This window comes from Saccostrea cucullata, unplaced genomic scaffold (genome assembly GCF_032062105.1).
Source record: "Saccostrea cucullata isolate Sc308-1 unplaced genomic scaffold, CSIRO_AGI_Scuc_v1 ctg7735, whole genome shotgun sequence".
NCBI classification, from domain to species: Eukaryota; Metazoa; Mollusca; class Bivalvia; order Ostreida; family Ostreidae; genus Saccostrea; species Saccostrea cuccullata.
In genome coordinates this window covers 9,574-26,388 of record NW_026937344.1, presented here as the reverse complement: position 1 = coordinate 26,388, position 16,815 = coordinate 9,574, and the positions used below count along the sequence as shown (strand labels likewise).

The following is a 16,815-nucleotide window of genomic DNA, read 5'->3' as shown; positions in this document are numbered from 1 at the left end:
GAGAATATGAAATACTTTATGTTCGTCTGAGCGAAGCGAAAGAGAACATAATATCACTTATCACAGTACAATATAAGCAGGGAAGTCCGCACACTTATATGCACTAAGAAGATTTGTCGAGTTTTACCTCTAGAACCTTTTTTTTTCGTAGACACGCCAGTAAAAATCCTTATATCTCAAGTACCATCTATGATACACAGTGATTAAATATATACAAACTAATTAAAATTTCAATCAAGCTTCCAATTAACAAACCTTTAGTATCCCAACTAAAGAAACATACAAAGATTATTATTGATCACTTTAATTCAAATTCAACACTAATTAAGTATTTATTTTCGATGTATATAATAAGTAATTAACAATAACAAGGGCGATAACTTTCGCTATAATGAAATATAGAAAAACAGCTTTCTGCTTCAGTAATATCGGCAACACCGTTCAAAGAAATCAAAAACCGATACACAGAATTATGTATCTTTGTGTAGTCTACTTGTGTGCCAAGTTATATTGAAATCAGACCAAAACTGTAGGAGGAGTAGCATTTTGAAAAATTGTTTACAGACAGACAGACAGACAGACGGACGGACGACGGACGCATTACTATCGCATAAGCTCTTCTGGTCTCTGACCAGTAGAGCTAAAAATCGAAAACTTTAATACTTAGAAAAACTTTATCGAAAACTAGGACACTTCCAAAAACTTTATTGTAAACTTTGATACTTCGAAAAACTTTATTAAAAACTTTGACACTTTGAAAAACTTTGACGAAAACTTTGACACTTTGAAAAACTTTGGCGAAAACTTTGACACTTTGAAAAACTTTGACGAAAACTTTGACACTTTGAAAAACTTTGACGAAAACTTTGACACTTTGAAAAACTTTGGCGAAAACTTTCACACTTTGAAAAACTTTGACACTTTGATTTACTATAGTTAACTATAGTATTTTTTGTTAGGGATATGGCACAGGAATTACGGAGAAATTAACAAGATTCACTTTTAAAGTGTTTATCACAGGGAAAACAATTGGAAATGGAAATATTTAGTAACAACCTTAAATTCATACAGAAGTACAGAATGTACGTATATTGTGAGTGTACATCTCACCATAACCATAATTTGAGAATTGCTCATATTAAGAATGGTCAGATCAATCTCTTATCTAGGGTAATGTAAAAGTTAAGCTTAAAATAAAAAAGGTAAATTATTATTATTTCACCCTCCCCAATAACTTAAAAACACAAACCGATCGACAGACAGCAGCAAAGCATTACCCCCGCCCTGCTTTTCGAAGGGGAACATAAAAATTAAGACAATCATATGACGTCACTATGTTTGACATCTTAATCTGACAGAAGAAATGTACAGAAGGAATAGCGATTTCATAAAAAAATATGTCAAAAAATAATCGACGGTCAAATGCATGTAGATGGCATAGTATACAATTATGGACTGTTAAGAAGGGAGACATCACCAGTTATCAGGTCTGAGTAGGGTTGTCACCCTCGGGCGCTCAGACCTGATAATTGGTGATGTCTCCCTTCTAAGCAGTCAATAGTAGTTTTATTATCCTGAAGAATCTATGTTATGAATTAGATAGAATAGAAAATAGTCATCAAACCTCGTGTGTCCTCCTACTCTGCTCTGATTCCATATTTTCAAAATATGTCAACAGACAACTTTGACGTCATCGTTAGAATTTATTGTTTACCGATCCCGCATATTTAGTAGAATGTATAATTATAAACAAGTGTAGCTTTTTAAAAAAGCTTACCGTCTTTAGCAACAACCTTAAACAGTATATAAAATGATCTATACCTATCAGACCGTATTATTCTTTTGAATTTCTTGATTTTGTATTTCTACATTATCTTTTTACTGGCATTAGCCCTACCACGGTTGTCGCTCGGTCATCTCCGTAAACTGGCCGAGATCTTTCGGCAAACCTCGGCTGATCCGTTACCTTCTTCAAACAAGAAAATAGAAAAGAATAGTAACAAACTGTAAAGCCTGCAAGCAATAAAAAACAAATTTTATTTATATCGAACTTAAAGAGACCCTTTTAGTCATTGCTATAAAAAACAATACCATGTTATTTAGAATTAATTACTGCTGACTTTGTTGTTCGTTTAAGTCGTACGAAAATTAGATCATCAGAAAGTTATCTCCCTTGCCTTGAACAGCATTTCAACCAATGAAATAATGGAAAATTTTCTATTCATGCAATTTCTACCAATCGCAAAGGAGAGGAAGTGCGTAGTCCGAAGACTGTAAAAAACTTCTATAAAATATAATACCGTCTTCCAAGGAAGACGGTAATAAGAGCAATCTAATTAAAATTAGATGTTCCGAATCCGCTATCGCTTCTCAAACATCTAACAACATCCCATGCGGGGTCACGTCAGAACGACCTTTTAGATGTGAATAAACATTTCAGAACTAGCCAATCAGATTCGAGTTTCTAAATCCGTCTCTGTTGAAGCATGAAAATGGCGTCGGAAGAAGTAATGAAAATGTTCAATGTAAATAAACTGAAGAAAGAGCAGGAAAAGATACTTAAATGCATTATGGACGGCAAGGATTGTTTAGCTGTGTTACCAACAGGCTATGGCAAGAGTTTACCATATCAACTGATCATCCCCCAACAGAGAGCGATGGGAAAAGAGACTCAGAAAATCATCGTATGCTGCCCCTTGATTGCCCTTATGAAAGACCAAGTAGAAAGACTTTCCAAAATACCAAACATTCAGGCGATATATAGAGGTAATATAACATTTCTTAAATACGTATGAATAGTAAATATTTAAAGTAGTTGATATGTAATAGCAAATTTTGTGGAATTCGGGATATTTCACGACGATTTTGTTTCGCACAGAGATGGTTCGCGCCAGGATGGTTCGCGCCGATTTATGTGCGAAACATCTCACGATTTTTAAAAATATTCCATGACATTTTTATCTATTTCAAATAATATAATTATATATATATCAATTATAAGATATATTAATGTTGTGTGTTCAAATGCATGACTTTATCGGGTCAAGAAAAATCACTATATTTAGCTATATAGCCTAATTTACCTATATAACTTTATCGTGTTTATTTACCTATATAATGTACTTTATTTAGTTATTTTTGAACAAGTTTCTGTTTTATGAAAAGTAGACAAAAAGTCACATGAAAATTATGAATGATATTTTTGTAAAAAGGTTTGATAAAAAACAACCTAGGGCATAGATAGTAAAAACATTGCCTCTTTTAAACACTTTTTACCCAAAAAATGCATCTCTATTTTTTGGATAGCTGTCCCTCACTGGAAGTGTGATGAGGCATGACGAATTGTAATTGCCTTGCTTTGTGCTGAATTATTACCAATCAATTATCTTGTTGACCAAAACTTCTTTTCTTTAATATAACATGTTTAAAATCTAAAATGTTGTTAATGAACTTCAGTAGGCTAGCACATATCTGTACAACAGTAGGCTAGCACATATCTGTACAACAATGAGGGGCGAACCATATCTCAGCGCAAAACAAAATTATTGCGAAACATCTCAGCGCGAACCATGCATAGGTGCGAAACATCCCGTTACCTTTTTTTGTTTTTCGACAGAGAAATGTCTATGAGTTATTTATTTATTAGAACCCATATGACGTGTATGACGGTACCCCCTAAAGTGAAATTATACAACTGCTTTCTATTACAACTCATCAATACACAACTTTTTTTTGTCCCTTTGAGGGTCCTTAATTATCAGACCTCCGAAACATCAGAGGTGGGATCAGGCGCCATGGAGGAGTGAGCATCTCCTGCTGACCGGCCACACCCGCCATGTGCTCACTGTCAAGATCATGAAATAATGGAAAATTCTGTCGACAATTCAGTGTATAAATAATGGACTAACAATTTGGTATGAAAAACGTCAGTCAGCATTTGACTCAATGATAAATTGTATTTGCTGACAAGGTCATTGTATCGGCCATAGAACTTACGAAATGATGACTTTAAACAATCTGCTGATATTCTTGTTTCATCAACTTGCTTGTCAGTAATTTACCCATTGTCTCAGCAACAATTTGTCCAATTTAATATGTTTAATGAATGTTAATGATCACCTTTTTCAGAGTTTGGACTTGTTTCATCACATTCAAGACAATTTAATAAACTTGTACAATCCTTGTTTTCAACAACGTTTAGCCTCCTTGTTAATCAATAGTCTAGAATGTGGAACAATCATAAGTGATGTTAAACAAGATCGAAAGATTCAATGTCTGACAAAAATAGTTCATATTACAGTAACTTTGAGACTTTAACATAAAATAATATTTTAGAAGTATATGTATTTAATAGTTTTAATTTCATACTTTGTAATATAACTTGTGTATTCAACCTGTTACCAAAATTCAACAACGTAGATTTTTATCAGACAATGAATTTTTAAAAGATCTCCCAAAGAACAGTTTTCAGATATAAACTGACAATACACAGGGTTGTTCCTAGGACCTTATATGATGTAATCCCCTATTTACTTTAGTATTTCCTTTACCCCATTGTTAAGGGAGGAACCCAAACTCCATTCTACTTTTCATAAATTTCACCAATTTTAATTCCTATGGACAGCCCTGAATGCCTGTGTGCATTTCTATAATCATTCAAGTATTTAACATGATTAAGGAAGACTCAAAAGTGGACCATGTTTTCATTTATTCGAAGCATTTGTTAATAATTGCCAACACTAAAAGCCATCAATAGCATATTTTTCAAAAAGAAGGAAAAACAATCAACAATAAAATATTTTATGGTATATAAGTGTTTGACCATTTTATATAACACACAAAGAAGACAGATGGAGAGGGTCAGCAACATGCCTATTCTGTGAAAGATGGGAAAACAAATTATCTCACATTGCAAAATTTTCTTTATTACCACAATTTCCAACAATCTCACAAAGATTGAAATAATCTGTCAATAAAATAGCTTACATAAAAATTGTCAAAAATAACCATATTCATTCTTTCACACAATCTTTTCATATAACTATAGTATATCTTCAGTCTTCTGTTGTTGAAAGATTATACTTAACATGCTTAAAGTATTTGCAAAATGTAGAATTTTTAAGTAACAAATTATACAATAAAGACCTACTACACCTTAAAGATATACTTTTATAATGTATCAATTGTATCTTTCTGACAAATATTTAAGTCTATTTTATCAAGGGATATATCACAAACAGGATTTAAATGCACCTTCAGTATTTGTCATCAGCTGTATAGTATAGTGTAAATTCACAAGTTGAAGATGACTTTTAAAGTTTAAACATTTGAAGTTATAGGCATTTTTAAGAGCCTTGTTCATCAATTTCCTTCATACATCTACTTACAAGTTTAAAAAAAGCATTTTCAAACTGCATTAAGTTTGGTTATGTATATAAAATAACACCATGTAGTCTTATCCACATGAATCACCTACAACATAAGTGATAGATAATACTAAACCAATAGTAAGGATTTCAAAGTACATGCAGTTTGGCATGATTTTCATGTCTATTACGGTAGAACCAGTATTCATACATGTGGGTCTCTCAAGCGCCTGAATGGAGCCGATGGTTTATGGCGATGGATCATGGTACAGAGTCCCTTGTACGCTGAGGAATACAGATCACGATCTGGATTCAGTTTTACAATCTAGTCTACGCTGGTGGTTTATTGTTAAAGCATTCTGATCAGTCAATTCTTTTACAACCTTGAAAACATCCGTCTTGTATGACGGCAGATGATGAAATCCCTTTCTTTTTTTATTCCAGTTACTTTCTCAAAATGATCCTTGATATTCACTAAATGAGGATAATTTTTTGAGTTCTGCAGTACGCTGTATTTTGTTTGATGCCCTGATGCAACAACTTTACTGTCTCTGTTTAGCATTTCTAAATACTGTAAATGTATTATATTTGGAGTGTACGATATTTGGCGGAAATTGAATTTTCAACAAGTTGGCGTAGATTTGATTTAGCGCTTTTTGAATGTGCTTTACATAAACCTTTATACACAAAGCATTTAGCGATGTACTTGATTTAGCGGAGGCTGCTTTCCGCGAAAGGCGCTAAAAAGAATACATAGCTAAATGTAATACGTTTACAGTATTCATCCAATGAAATATTATTGTTTTTTCCACCCTGTACATTGACAAATCTGTTTGCAACGAGTCCATTTTTCTGGTGTTCTGGTAGAATACCCGACGTAAGGGCTGTCAAATGAATAGACCCAATCATGTATTTTACCTTGTTGGTCAGATTATAAATTGGAAGCTCATATTTGGCTGAGCGGACAACTCTTTCTCCATCACCAATGTCAACCGAAATAACATAACTATGTACTCATTCACTTCGTCTTTGTCTCTTTTTCTTTGCTTAGGTTTTGTTTTTTCAATGTTGACGTCATGATACTTTTTTTCATGATACTGTAAGGTATTGCTGTACTTGTATGTTTTTACACAGTGATGGCATTTGAAACGACCATCCTCTTGCACATTTGAGATCCAGTAATTATCAGGATGATCTGGGTTTGAAACTATCTCCCTTAAATTTTCACAAATTAATATCTTCCGATTCTTCAAAAAACCATTTCTTCAATATCTGACTACTTATACCGTCTATCCATTCAATCTTCTCTTCATCTGTCTTGTTTTCAAAATCTTCTGGAATTTGAATTTCTTCATCGACATTCTCAGAATTCATTATGGTTAGGAACATTATTAAACAGATTCCATCCAATATGACATAATATAACATCTTGTACGCTCTAAAAGCATTATACACTTTCCCCTTAACATTTCGCAAGTTTAAAAGATTTCGAAAGTAGTAAGCAGTCCATCTGTCTGAGCCACTTTGGGAGTTGTAAGTCAGTTTATGAATTGCCTGGAATAATAAAAAAAATTATGTAGATCATTACTTCTCCTATTTCATTAGAAGGTAAAAGAGTGTTAAAAAATCTAAGAGAACTCAAGTTGGTAGAATCAATTTAACCAGTAAATGAAACAGTATTTCATAAAATACATTGCAAAGGAATATTATAACATCCAATATTTAATACATTTTGCATGTCAACCGAGAAACAGCCAAATGCGGTATCACATTAAATATTTTTAAAAAATAAATATCCTGTTATATAATATTAACAAAAACATAGAATTAGATTCATTACACTAAAAAGATATTTGTTCTTTGACATTCTTCCATAGAAAGAAAGTCAGAAACATTCAATTTCATTGTCAACTCTGACTCCAAACATTAATTAGTTTTTTATGGATGAGAAATTTATTTATTTTTATAATACCTGTTTATCCAAATTTAAAAGGAGACAACAAAGTTAGGATCATTATACATTATAATAATTCAGCATGAATTATAATTGAAAATATAAAAGTATTTCCCGATCCGTGCATCCACCATGTTTTAGAATGAAGCCAACAACATATTGTACCAAGGACATTTCTTGGCTTCTACCATGCAATCCAATACAGGCTGTATAGCTCAGCAACAAATTAAACCATCTGTTGTAACGATTTATTCCAATGTTTCAACCTGAATTTAAAATAAAACAAAATATTATCACATTATGACGATAACGTCTTTCCGTAGATTTTTCAGAGCAGCGTGGGTTATACTGAATGCCACTGTATAGTTTAACAACACAATAATTACAAATCTATACATAATCATTGGTCCGTACTTCGCGTTAGTCACAAAAACAGTGTCTACTCACACATTGATGGATCCAAAATTAATATTACTGAGCTATAATGTCACAAACACAGGATTGTCTATCCACAGGTAAACAAAACAAACTTCCGTTGACTGTAAACAATGAAAAATAATGTCCGACTCTAAAAGTTCCGGAATATCGTTAACGATACACTCCCCCCGACGTTTCTTGACAAGTTCACAACTAATCACATTCATCCACTGGTAGTATAACTACAAGTCTATGAACAGATCTGCGAATGACAGTGTCAGTACACCCGTCATACTTTGCACCTGGTCCCACGTTCTTGTATCGCACTGTGACGTCTCGTACCTTTCCGTCTGTTCCAGGCTCTGCCTCGGCAACTTGAGCAAGTTTCCACTTTCCACGAATTAGATTTGTATCCTGGACTAACACAAGATCACCCTGCTTCAGATTTCTCCTGCTTGTATGCCACTTCTGTCTCACAATAAGAGTGGGAAAGTAATCTCTAATCCATCTTTTCCAAAAGGTATCAACCAGCTGTTGAATGAATTTCCATCTCAATCGTGGATTGCAACGTTCTTCCATTTGCATCTGAGGAACCCGAACAGTGGATTTCCCTAACAGCAAATCATTCGGGCATAAGTACGTTCCTTCGTTTGGGTCACACACCTTGGTCCCGATAGGTCTCTCATTTATTAAATTTGCAGCTTCAAACAACACAGTTTGCAACTCTGAAAACGTTAAAATTGAATCCCCAACAGCAATTTGCAGACATCGATTCACAGACTTGATTAAGGATTCACTACAACCATTCTCCCATGGAGCGTCCGCAGATTTGATGACGTTCCATTCTACTTCAAACTTATCCAATTCCTTGCCTGCAGCTACTAGCTGTGTGCCTGCATCAGAAATCATTCGCTTTGGATTGCCACGAAGTGATACAAATCTCCTGAATACAACAAGGAAACTTCCTGTGTCATAACCTTCCGCCAAATCGATGTACACACCCCTTCAATTGAGGAAATTAAACAATACCCCATATGCCTTTCCATGTGTTCGTCTTTTGACTGTGTCACGTATGGTATATGGTCCAAACATATCAACGGCACAATTATAAAATGGAGGTGCTGGATTCAGTTGGAATGAAGGTAAAACACCCATCTGTTGTTGTATTGTTACTTTATCCCGCTTTCTGCACACAACACAGTTATCCTTGACTCGTCTTATGATTTTTCGAACTCCGGGAATCCAATATCTGCTTCTGATTTTTCCTAACGTCACCTCCAATCCTGCATGATCTTCACCATGAACACTGCGCACAACTAACTCCGTAAACCGACCCTTTCTTGGCAGCAAAAAGAATTCTCTCTGGTTCCATGATTGTTTGGTCCATTCAGCCATGCGCTGTCCAACGCAAACAACCCCATCTTGATTGATGAATGGTCCAAGTCTTTGAAACTTCTTCATGCAATCATCTGGTAACTTTTCCTGTGCGTGCTTAACCCAACTCCTTTCTGCTTCAACAGATGTCCCTGAAGTGATCTTGCTACAAATACCTCTAAATGTTTTCCATTTCACAATGGCTAAAACCATGCTGGTAACTCGAAGAAGCTTCTTCAGACTGGCAAACCGCTCTATGTCTATAACAGCACATCCATGGGAAGAACGATTCTCAGAAGTGATTGACATTGTCACCCCAATAATATCAGGTATCTGATCGTTGTCTATGGTATTTTCTTGACTTATTGGCCTAAATTCAAATGGAGTTCTCAGAAAATCTGGCCCGTTTTGCCACTTAGAGTCAGTCCCTAAAGCACTTGCTACTGCAACCCTTGTAGTCATGTCGGCAGGGTTCTGATCTCCTTGAACCCACCACCACTCAGTGGGATCAGATGTGCTTTGTATTTCAGCAACACGTGTTGCCACAAATGTCCCAAAGCCATAACTCTCTCGCTGTATTTGCGCTCTTACAATGATGGAGTCGACAATATGCACAATCTTACTGAATTTGAAATTCATTTCTGTTACTAGTTTTTGACGCAGCCTAGACGCAAGCACTGCTCCACAGAGTTCAAGACGAGGGGTAGACAACTGCTTTGCTGGTGCAATTCGATTCTTTGCTATCACTAGGCTCGATGTGTATTTGTCATTTTTGGTATGCCATCTGATATAGGCACATGGACCGAAGGCTTGCTGACTTCATCCGAAAATATAACAAGCATTGGATCACCTTCTGTGTTTTCCGGCATAAGGCATCTTTTGAATGTTAAATTCTGCAAATCATAAAGTCCTGTAAAGAACTGAACCCACTTGCCCTCATATCTTCACTCATAGGCTCATCCCATCCAATTTGATTTTCTTTGGAACACATGGTCCTCATGAGAATTTTTGCAGGCAATATATATGGAGCAACCAGTCCAAGAGGATCATATATGCCTGCAACCTGACTTAGTACCATCCTGCGAGTTAGACTGCCCGGAATAAGATGTAATTGTCCATCCTCGATATCATCCTCTGTATGCTTTCCACGTCTTTTTGGCGAAAAGTTCAGTTTTGCCTTGAACATCCAGACATCATCTTTGGGTAACCAAATCATTCCAAGAATGTTTTCCTGCTCGGCACATAACACATTCAATCCTGCAAAGTGGTCATCTTGATCACCAGAAACAATCCAATGTTTTACATGAAATCCTCCGCAGCTTAAAAGTCTTTCAGTGTTCAGAATTATTTCCTTGGCTTCACAAACAGTATTCAATGAAGTGAGTAAGTCATCCACATAACTGTTTTTGATAACAAATTCAGCTGCCTTTGGATATTCTTCCCGATTCATTTCTGCTGTCATTCGCAAGGCCATGGTAGAGATTGCTCCGCTGGGTCTATCTCCAAATGTGACTGACATTAAGACATAATGATCAGGTGGTCTGTCTATCTGCAAGTCCCTCCATACAAATCTGTGTGTGTGCTGATCTCTTTCCGACAGTTTGATTGCGTTGTACATCTTCGTGATATCTCCAGCAATTGCAATTTTTCTTTGCCTAAATCTGATAATAACTCCTAAAAGGTCGTTCAGAACATTTGGCCCCTTTGCCCAGTATTCATTCAAAACATGACCCATATACGAGGACGATGAATCGAATACGATCCGCACTGGTGTAGTCTTGGAATTTGGTTTTAAGACTTCATGGTGTGGAATGTAGTGGATAGGTCCTGCATAAGTTTGCATCTCTTCAGCCGTTAATTTTCTTGCAACGCTTCTCTGCACCATATCCGCAATCTGGTCACCATGTGCTTCACTGTACTCTTGTCCCGCCTTTTCTAAGCGCCTTTCCGTGCATTTCAACCGACATACCGCTGCATTGATATTGTTGGGGAGAGACTTTGGATCCTTAATCCTTGGGTACGTAGTAGTCCAGTTCTTGCCCGCTTCATCGTACTGAAGTCCCTCCTTTATAAGATGTAACTCTCGTTCTTCCTTTAACGTATAGCTTCCATTTCCAGGTGGACACTTCCCGCACCTGCAACTTCCACACTTTGGTACACAATGCGTTCCCAGGCTTTCTATGTCGAAAAAATTGTCAACAGCATTCTTAAGGCTTTCATGGTTTAACCGTATTGGTTCGATTATCCTTCCAGAAGTATGATGAATGCACACAAGATTTGACTCCGTTGTAACAGGTACTCGTAACTTGGCGTGACTTCCTCTAATGCAGTATCCAAATTGATTTCGCATCAATTGAAGATTTCCAATTTGATCAATTTTCTCAGGCAATAAGACGCAGCAATCAGCTCCTATAAGCAGGTCCACTTTTCCTTCTGGTCTCACTATATCTCCCTCTTTAATCCCTTTAAAGAATTTCACAACTCCATGAACATCCACCTTTGAAATATCTGCTGTAATTTTGTTCATTCCGTATACTTTAACTTGCCAGACCTTGCCATACATGTCTGTCAGTGGCAATAAGTATTCTTTGCTTTGAATACACTCAGATGTGTTTCCCACCTTCGTCACTGATAATGTCACTTCACGCCCCTTGAGTCCAAGCTTCCTAGCTGATTCAAAAGTTTAAAGAGAAATATTAGCACCAGGATCCCATAGGGTGGTCAATGGGATATTACCACTCTCTATTTTGCTGATCATGAGAATGACTCCCTTCTTTCCCTGCTCTTCGTTAACAATGTTTACACTGTGATGATGTGCGCTCGCTTTCATTATCGCCCCATGTAAGAATGGATGATAAAATCTGCCGCATTTTTGTTGACGAAAATCTGTGATTTCACAGGGCTTTCTATTATTACATCTTTTTGATAGATGTCCACTTTTCAGGCAACTAAAACAAGCACCGTTTCGTTTCAGCAACTCCATCTTTGTTTCTCCATCAGGAGCAGAAAAACCGGTGCAGTCCCAAATAGAATGATTGTCAGTCTCGTGATACCAACATTTTTTCCAGAAAGAGACATCATTTCTGGAAGCATCGTGTATTGCTCCCCTCTGTTTTCCATTAAGAAGCGCATCTGTCACTTGTGCTAATCCTTCAATCACCTGTTGCATTTTCTGTTCATTTTGCTGCATTTGACTCTGTATAACATTGACAAAAGAATCGTCAAATTTCTTATTTTTCTCGTGTGAGCTGGTAATAGTATGGATTTTTCCTTTACGAGAAACACTGCCATTATCACTTTCTCGAATATCCGAAGTCATATATTCAACTGCAGCTCTTTCATCCAAAAGGAATCTCAACAAATCAGAAAACGTTGTAGACTTCAGTCTAAGTTTCAGCAAAGCCCATTCTCTCTTCTGGATAGAGGGTAATAATTTCTCAATCTCACTGATCATGGTGGCATTGTCCATTTCTTTTTCCAAACCCATCCGCTTCAGAATCAACCAACATCCCTCCACTATCTCCACCATTTCTGTAAACTTTGTGCTGTCTCCCTCAGGAACTGCCTTCAATGCCCTTATGTCGGCCTGAACGGTGTCCGCCAACTTTTCCGGTCTTCCATACTTCAGATCAAGACGTTTAAACATTTCCTCAAAGTCATTATCTACTCCCTTTATAATTTCAAAAGGCTCTCCAGATAAGGAATTCTTCAAAGCAAAGGGATCTTTTCCATATGTTGGAATCATGTGAGTAAAATAGTCTGACTTAAAACTCGGGTAATCTCGAATCTTGCCGCTGAAGTGTGGCGGATCTAATTTTTTCACTTTCAGGGATTGTTCTTTCACGCATTTCTCTTGCGATGTGATTTTCTTGGTAGTTAATTTGAGACAAAGGGACCTGGCCTGATACAACTCTTTGTATAAAGTGTTCATGTCATGGTTTGCTTCGTCCATCTTTGGTTTATCATTTTCATCATCTGAATCAAAGTTCTCTAGGTACTCACTATGTCGTACTTCCATATCTTTATATGACTGTTCCAAATCACTGAGCATCTGTTTGACAATATCTGATTCCTCTTCATCCTGAATTTTCTCCAAAAGGCGTCCATATATTCTGTGGAACCTTCCCTTTGCTGTACTTCGCTTTTCCGTAACATCTTCCTAATTTCCTCTCCCATGTTCTCCAATGTGTTGAAATGTATAGCTCAGCAACAAATTAAACTATCTGTTGTAACGATTTATTCCAATGTTTCAACCTGAATTTAAAATAAAACAAAATATTATCACATTATGACGATAACGTCGTTCCGTAGATTTTTCAGAGCAGCGTGGGTTATACTGAATGCCACTGTATAGTTTAACAACACAATAATTACAAATCTATATATAATCATTGGTCCGTACTTCGCATTAGTCACAAAAACAGTGTCTACTCACACATTGATGGATCCAAAATTAATATTACTGAGCTATAATGTCACAAACACAGGATTGTCTATCCACAGGTAAACAAAACAAACTTCCGTTGACTGTTAACATTGAAAAATAATGTCCGACTCTAAAAGTTCCGGAATATCGTTAACGATACACAAGCTGTGAGGATTATACGTTGGAATGGTTTACTAGAAACACTAGGTGTCAAGTCACAAACCGTAGCAGTGATAATAGACAGAAGAGCAGGACAATGCTCCTGGAGGTATTCATGAATGTGATCCTAACTGAAGTTGAAAAAGTCCCCATAGCCTTTCTTCTGTTATGAACATCCAGATCCGCGCTTCCAGATGTTCACACTCTCCGATTTAACAATCTTTGCTGCTCCAGTTATAATGCACATTGGATTAGACGAACACAGGGTGTCCACAATGGTATTATCAATGTTTGTACCACGGATCAATGCCTTGCAGATTTTCTGATGGGTCTCATTCTGTATAAGAGTAGTCTTCTTTCCACTTGGATAGTACACTGAAACCTAAAGAATGATTAAAATTTTAATTTGACAGTTTCAGTCAATGGCTGAATAACAAACACATTAAATAAAAAACTGCGAGTCATCATGTTAATTATATTTCATAACAATTATATAAAGGAAAAAAAAAGCCTTAGTTTCAGATCAAGATATATAAAGATATCCTAATAATATTCTGTATTTTAACACGTTAACATTGTTCATCCAAAAATGAAATTGAAATTGCCAGTCACAGAAATTTATATCTTACATCAGTTTTGTCCAGGAACTTTTCTTTGTTGATATTTGTCAAGTCTCAACAAACAAATAAAACCTTATAAAAAAAATTATTCACATGCAAAAATGTTGATTTTTGTCAACAGTCTACATAAAAATCAGGTAAACAACAACAAAACAAATAAATAAGCTCCATATGATTTTTTAATTGATAACAGTTACTTTGAATTATATCTTACTGGAAATACCAGACAGTAAAATAAGTTTTTAAAAAAAGACAGTTGATGTTTAAATAAGAAATATTTCACACCTGGTCAGATATAAATTTTGAAGCAATGGAGCTCATCAAGTCAACTGAATATGCAGTTTTGGCACAAGAGAACTTTGAACTCAAAGCAATCATGAACAAGTTATTTTTCTGCTTTCCATATACATAATTTAATTCTGGTTGTAATACTGTATTTGATTGAGTAAAAAAATCTTTATATTGTATAAAATGTGTTGCCTACATGACGGTGACTTGCGTCAAAAAAGTATCAACCCGTCTGACGTTACATTCAAATTTTGTACAAATTGAAGTCATTTCCTTAAAGTAAGTGTTCATGACTGGTTCGTAATATGTGTACAAAGTTTCAAGTACCTGTAAATAGAATAAATTCAACCTAGTTTTAAAGTTAGTCTTTATTGCTAATATGATTGATAACAATAATAATCAATAAATAATTTTCTTTTAAAAATCCAATAACCTCCACAGATCCATCTAAAGGGGGTACTACTGGACTAAAGTCCAGAGATCTTTTAGATGACTTTTTAGGTTTATCTTCAATGCCCATTGACAAGCCTATGCGATAATGCATTTTGAAAATTACATATGAAGAAAATAAAAGTTAATATATCACTGAGAATTTCCACCATCTCATTGAGATGTAATTAAATGAAATAATATCAACTTTTTAAAAATTATTTTTATCCTTACAATAATACATACCAGATATGCACTCCAATGACTCCATAGCTGTGACCTGTTGCCTCTATTAATATATATATATATATATACACATGTATAACATGATACTGAGCTGTACACCTACAACTATATAACTGGGATTTTACTGCATTTTCTCAAATAAACCTTAAATTATTCAGATTTATATGTTTTGAGGGTCAATGGATTGTACTAGAGGCCAACAAAAATTACAGGGAACTACCCTAGAGTCCATGATATTTTTAGATCTTAATTGGGAAATATTAAAATGATATGATCTTCATTTACCTGAAGACGTTGTCTCTCAATTTGCCTCTCACCAGTTATTTCCTTGAAAGGCGATATTTTGACAGGTGAAACGTATGTCACACTAGCGAGTACATGCATCTTCGTAGGTCTATTCTCAGGTTTACTTGCACCAGGGCTGCTCAACATCCGCTTCGTTATGTTTATTCGCCGAGGGGAAGGCAGTTGCATCACCTGCGTTCGATACACAGACTCGACACCTTCTTTAAGTTTCTGTTTAGTAACATTGTTTTTCTCCTCTGCTTTTATAACAGGTTCAACTTTTCGAAAACACTTCCGACACACACCTGCATTATATTTACTTGCACCTTCAAGTTCTACACTTACTTGGGTCACTTTTCGTATGCATTGGATTCTTTCTGTGTTTAATTTGAGCTTGTTTTCATAATATTTATGTAAATTTTCCTTTCCGTCGGCTGATTTTTCTAACACAAGAAAGGAAAACCCGCAAACGATACACACATCACCCAATACACATGTTTTCCTCGGTGTATCCGCCATTTTCGCCCCAGTTCTTAACACCTCGGGCTTTTACATTATACGGAGATAACGTAGAAAACCTCCGAACTATAAGCCAAAACTTCTCAAAGAGCGATTTCATTGGCTAATGAAAAGGTCGTTCTGACGTGACCCGGCATGGGATGTTGTTAGATGTTTGAGAAGCGATAGCGGATTCGGAACATCTAATTTTAATTAGATTGGTAATAAGAGAAAAACCACTGTAATTTCATTCAACACAGTTGTAGCCCTGCATGCTCGCTTTCGCTATTTCATTGTCATCTGAAGGGTGACAACAGTTGTTGGGACCCTGCGCGTGAGGAAGACATCACGAATTGTCTCACCTCACGTGACATGCTCTAAACCAATCAAATTGACTGTATAATTCTGAAGGATAAAAGAAATGATTGTAATGGCCAAACCCTGAAAAGAAAACAGTCGCTTTGGCTCTGAACTTGAAGCGTTTAGATAGATCGACGACGTATTGTCAATTAACAGTTACTGTAGTTATTTCCATTTTCATGCCAACACGATATATCCCGGTGAGTTTGAAATAAAAGATACCACAGAGTCGGACACATGATCACACATCTGTTTCATATTTGGATATTTTAATAGGAAAAACGTTAATAGTTATCTAACAACAATGCATTATGATAAAAGTTATAACTAACTTTTAAACTCCCCTTACTTATACTGCAATGTACTATTGCAAACGGAGTTTATATCTCACAG

The 16,815-nt window shown here is 35.8% G+C and overlaps 2 protein-coding genes and 1 long non-coding RNA gene across 3 annotated transcripts; all 3 read right to left on the bottom strand.

Moving 5' to 3' along the window:
* Positions 1 to 7,950: 7,950 nt before the first annotated feature.
* LOC134247947 (uncharacterized) lies at positions 7,951 to 8,646 on the bottom strand. Its single transcript, XM_062730337.1, has one exon. It carries the CDS (start codon positions 8,644 to 8,646, stop codon positions 7,951 to 7,953), a length of 696 nt encoding a protein of 231 aa, XP_062586321.1.
* A 1,351-nt stretch (positions 8,647 to 9,997) lies between these two features.
* On the bottom strand, positions 9,998 to 11,638 carry LOC134247946 (uncharacterized). The gene has a single exon (XM_062730336.1). The coding sequence runs from the start codon at positions 11,636 to 11,638 to the stop codon at positions 9,998 to 10,000; it is 1,641 nt and encodes a 546-aa protein (XP_062586320.1).
* A 2,073-nt stretch (positions 11,639 to 13,711) lies between these two features.
* On the bottom strand, positions 13,712 to 16,074 carry LOC134247950 (uncharacterized). Its single transcript, XR_009987955.1, has 4 exons — positions 15,565 to 16,074; positions 15,280 to 15,322; positions 14,326 to 14,388; positions 13,712 to 14,078 (listed from the first exon to the last, which is right to left on the bottom strand). It is a non-coding gene; the product is annotated as an uncharacterized LOC134247950 (long non-coding RNA).
* Positions 16,075 to 16,815: the final 741 nt, after the last annotated feature.

Excerpts from the sequence above, each read along its gene's own strand:
- LOC134247947 (XM_062730337.1), bottom strand. The coding sequence starts at position 8,646 with ATGATTTCTGATGCAGGCACACAGCTAGTAGCTGCAGGCAAGGAATTG.
- LOC134247946 (XM_062730336.1), bottom strand. The coding sequence starts at position 11,638 with ATGAACAAAATTACAGCAGATATTTCAAAGGTGGATGTTCATGGAGTT.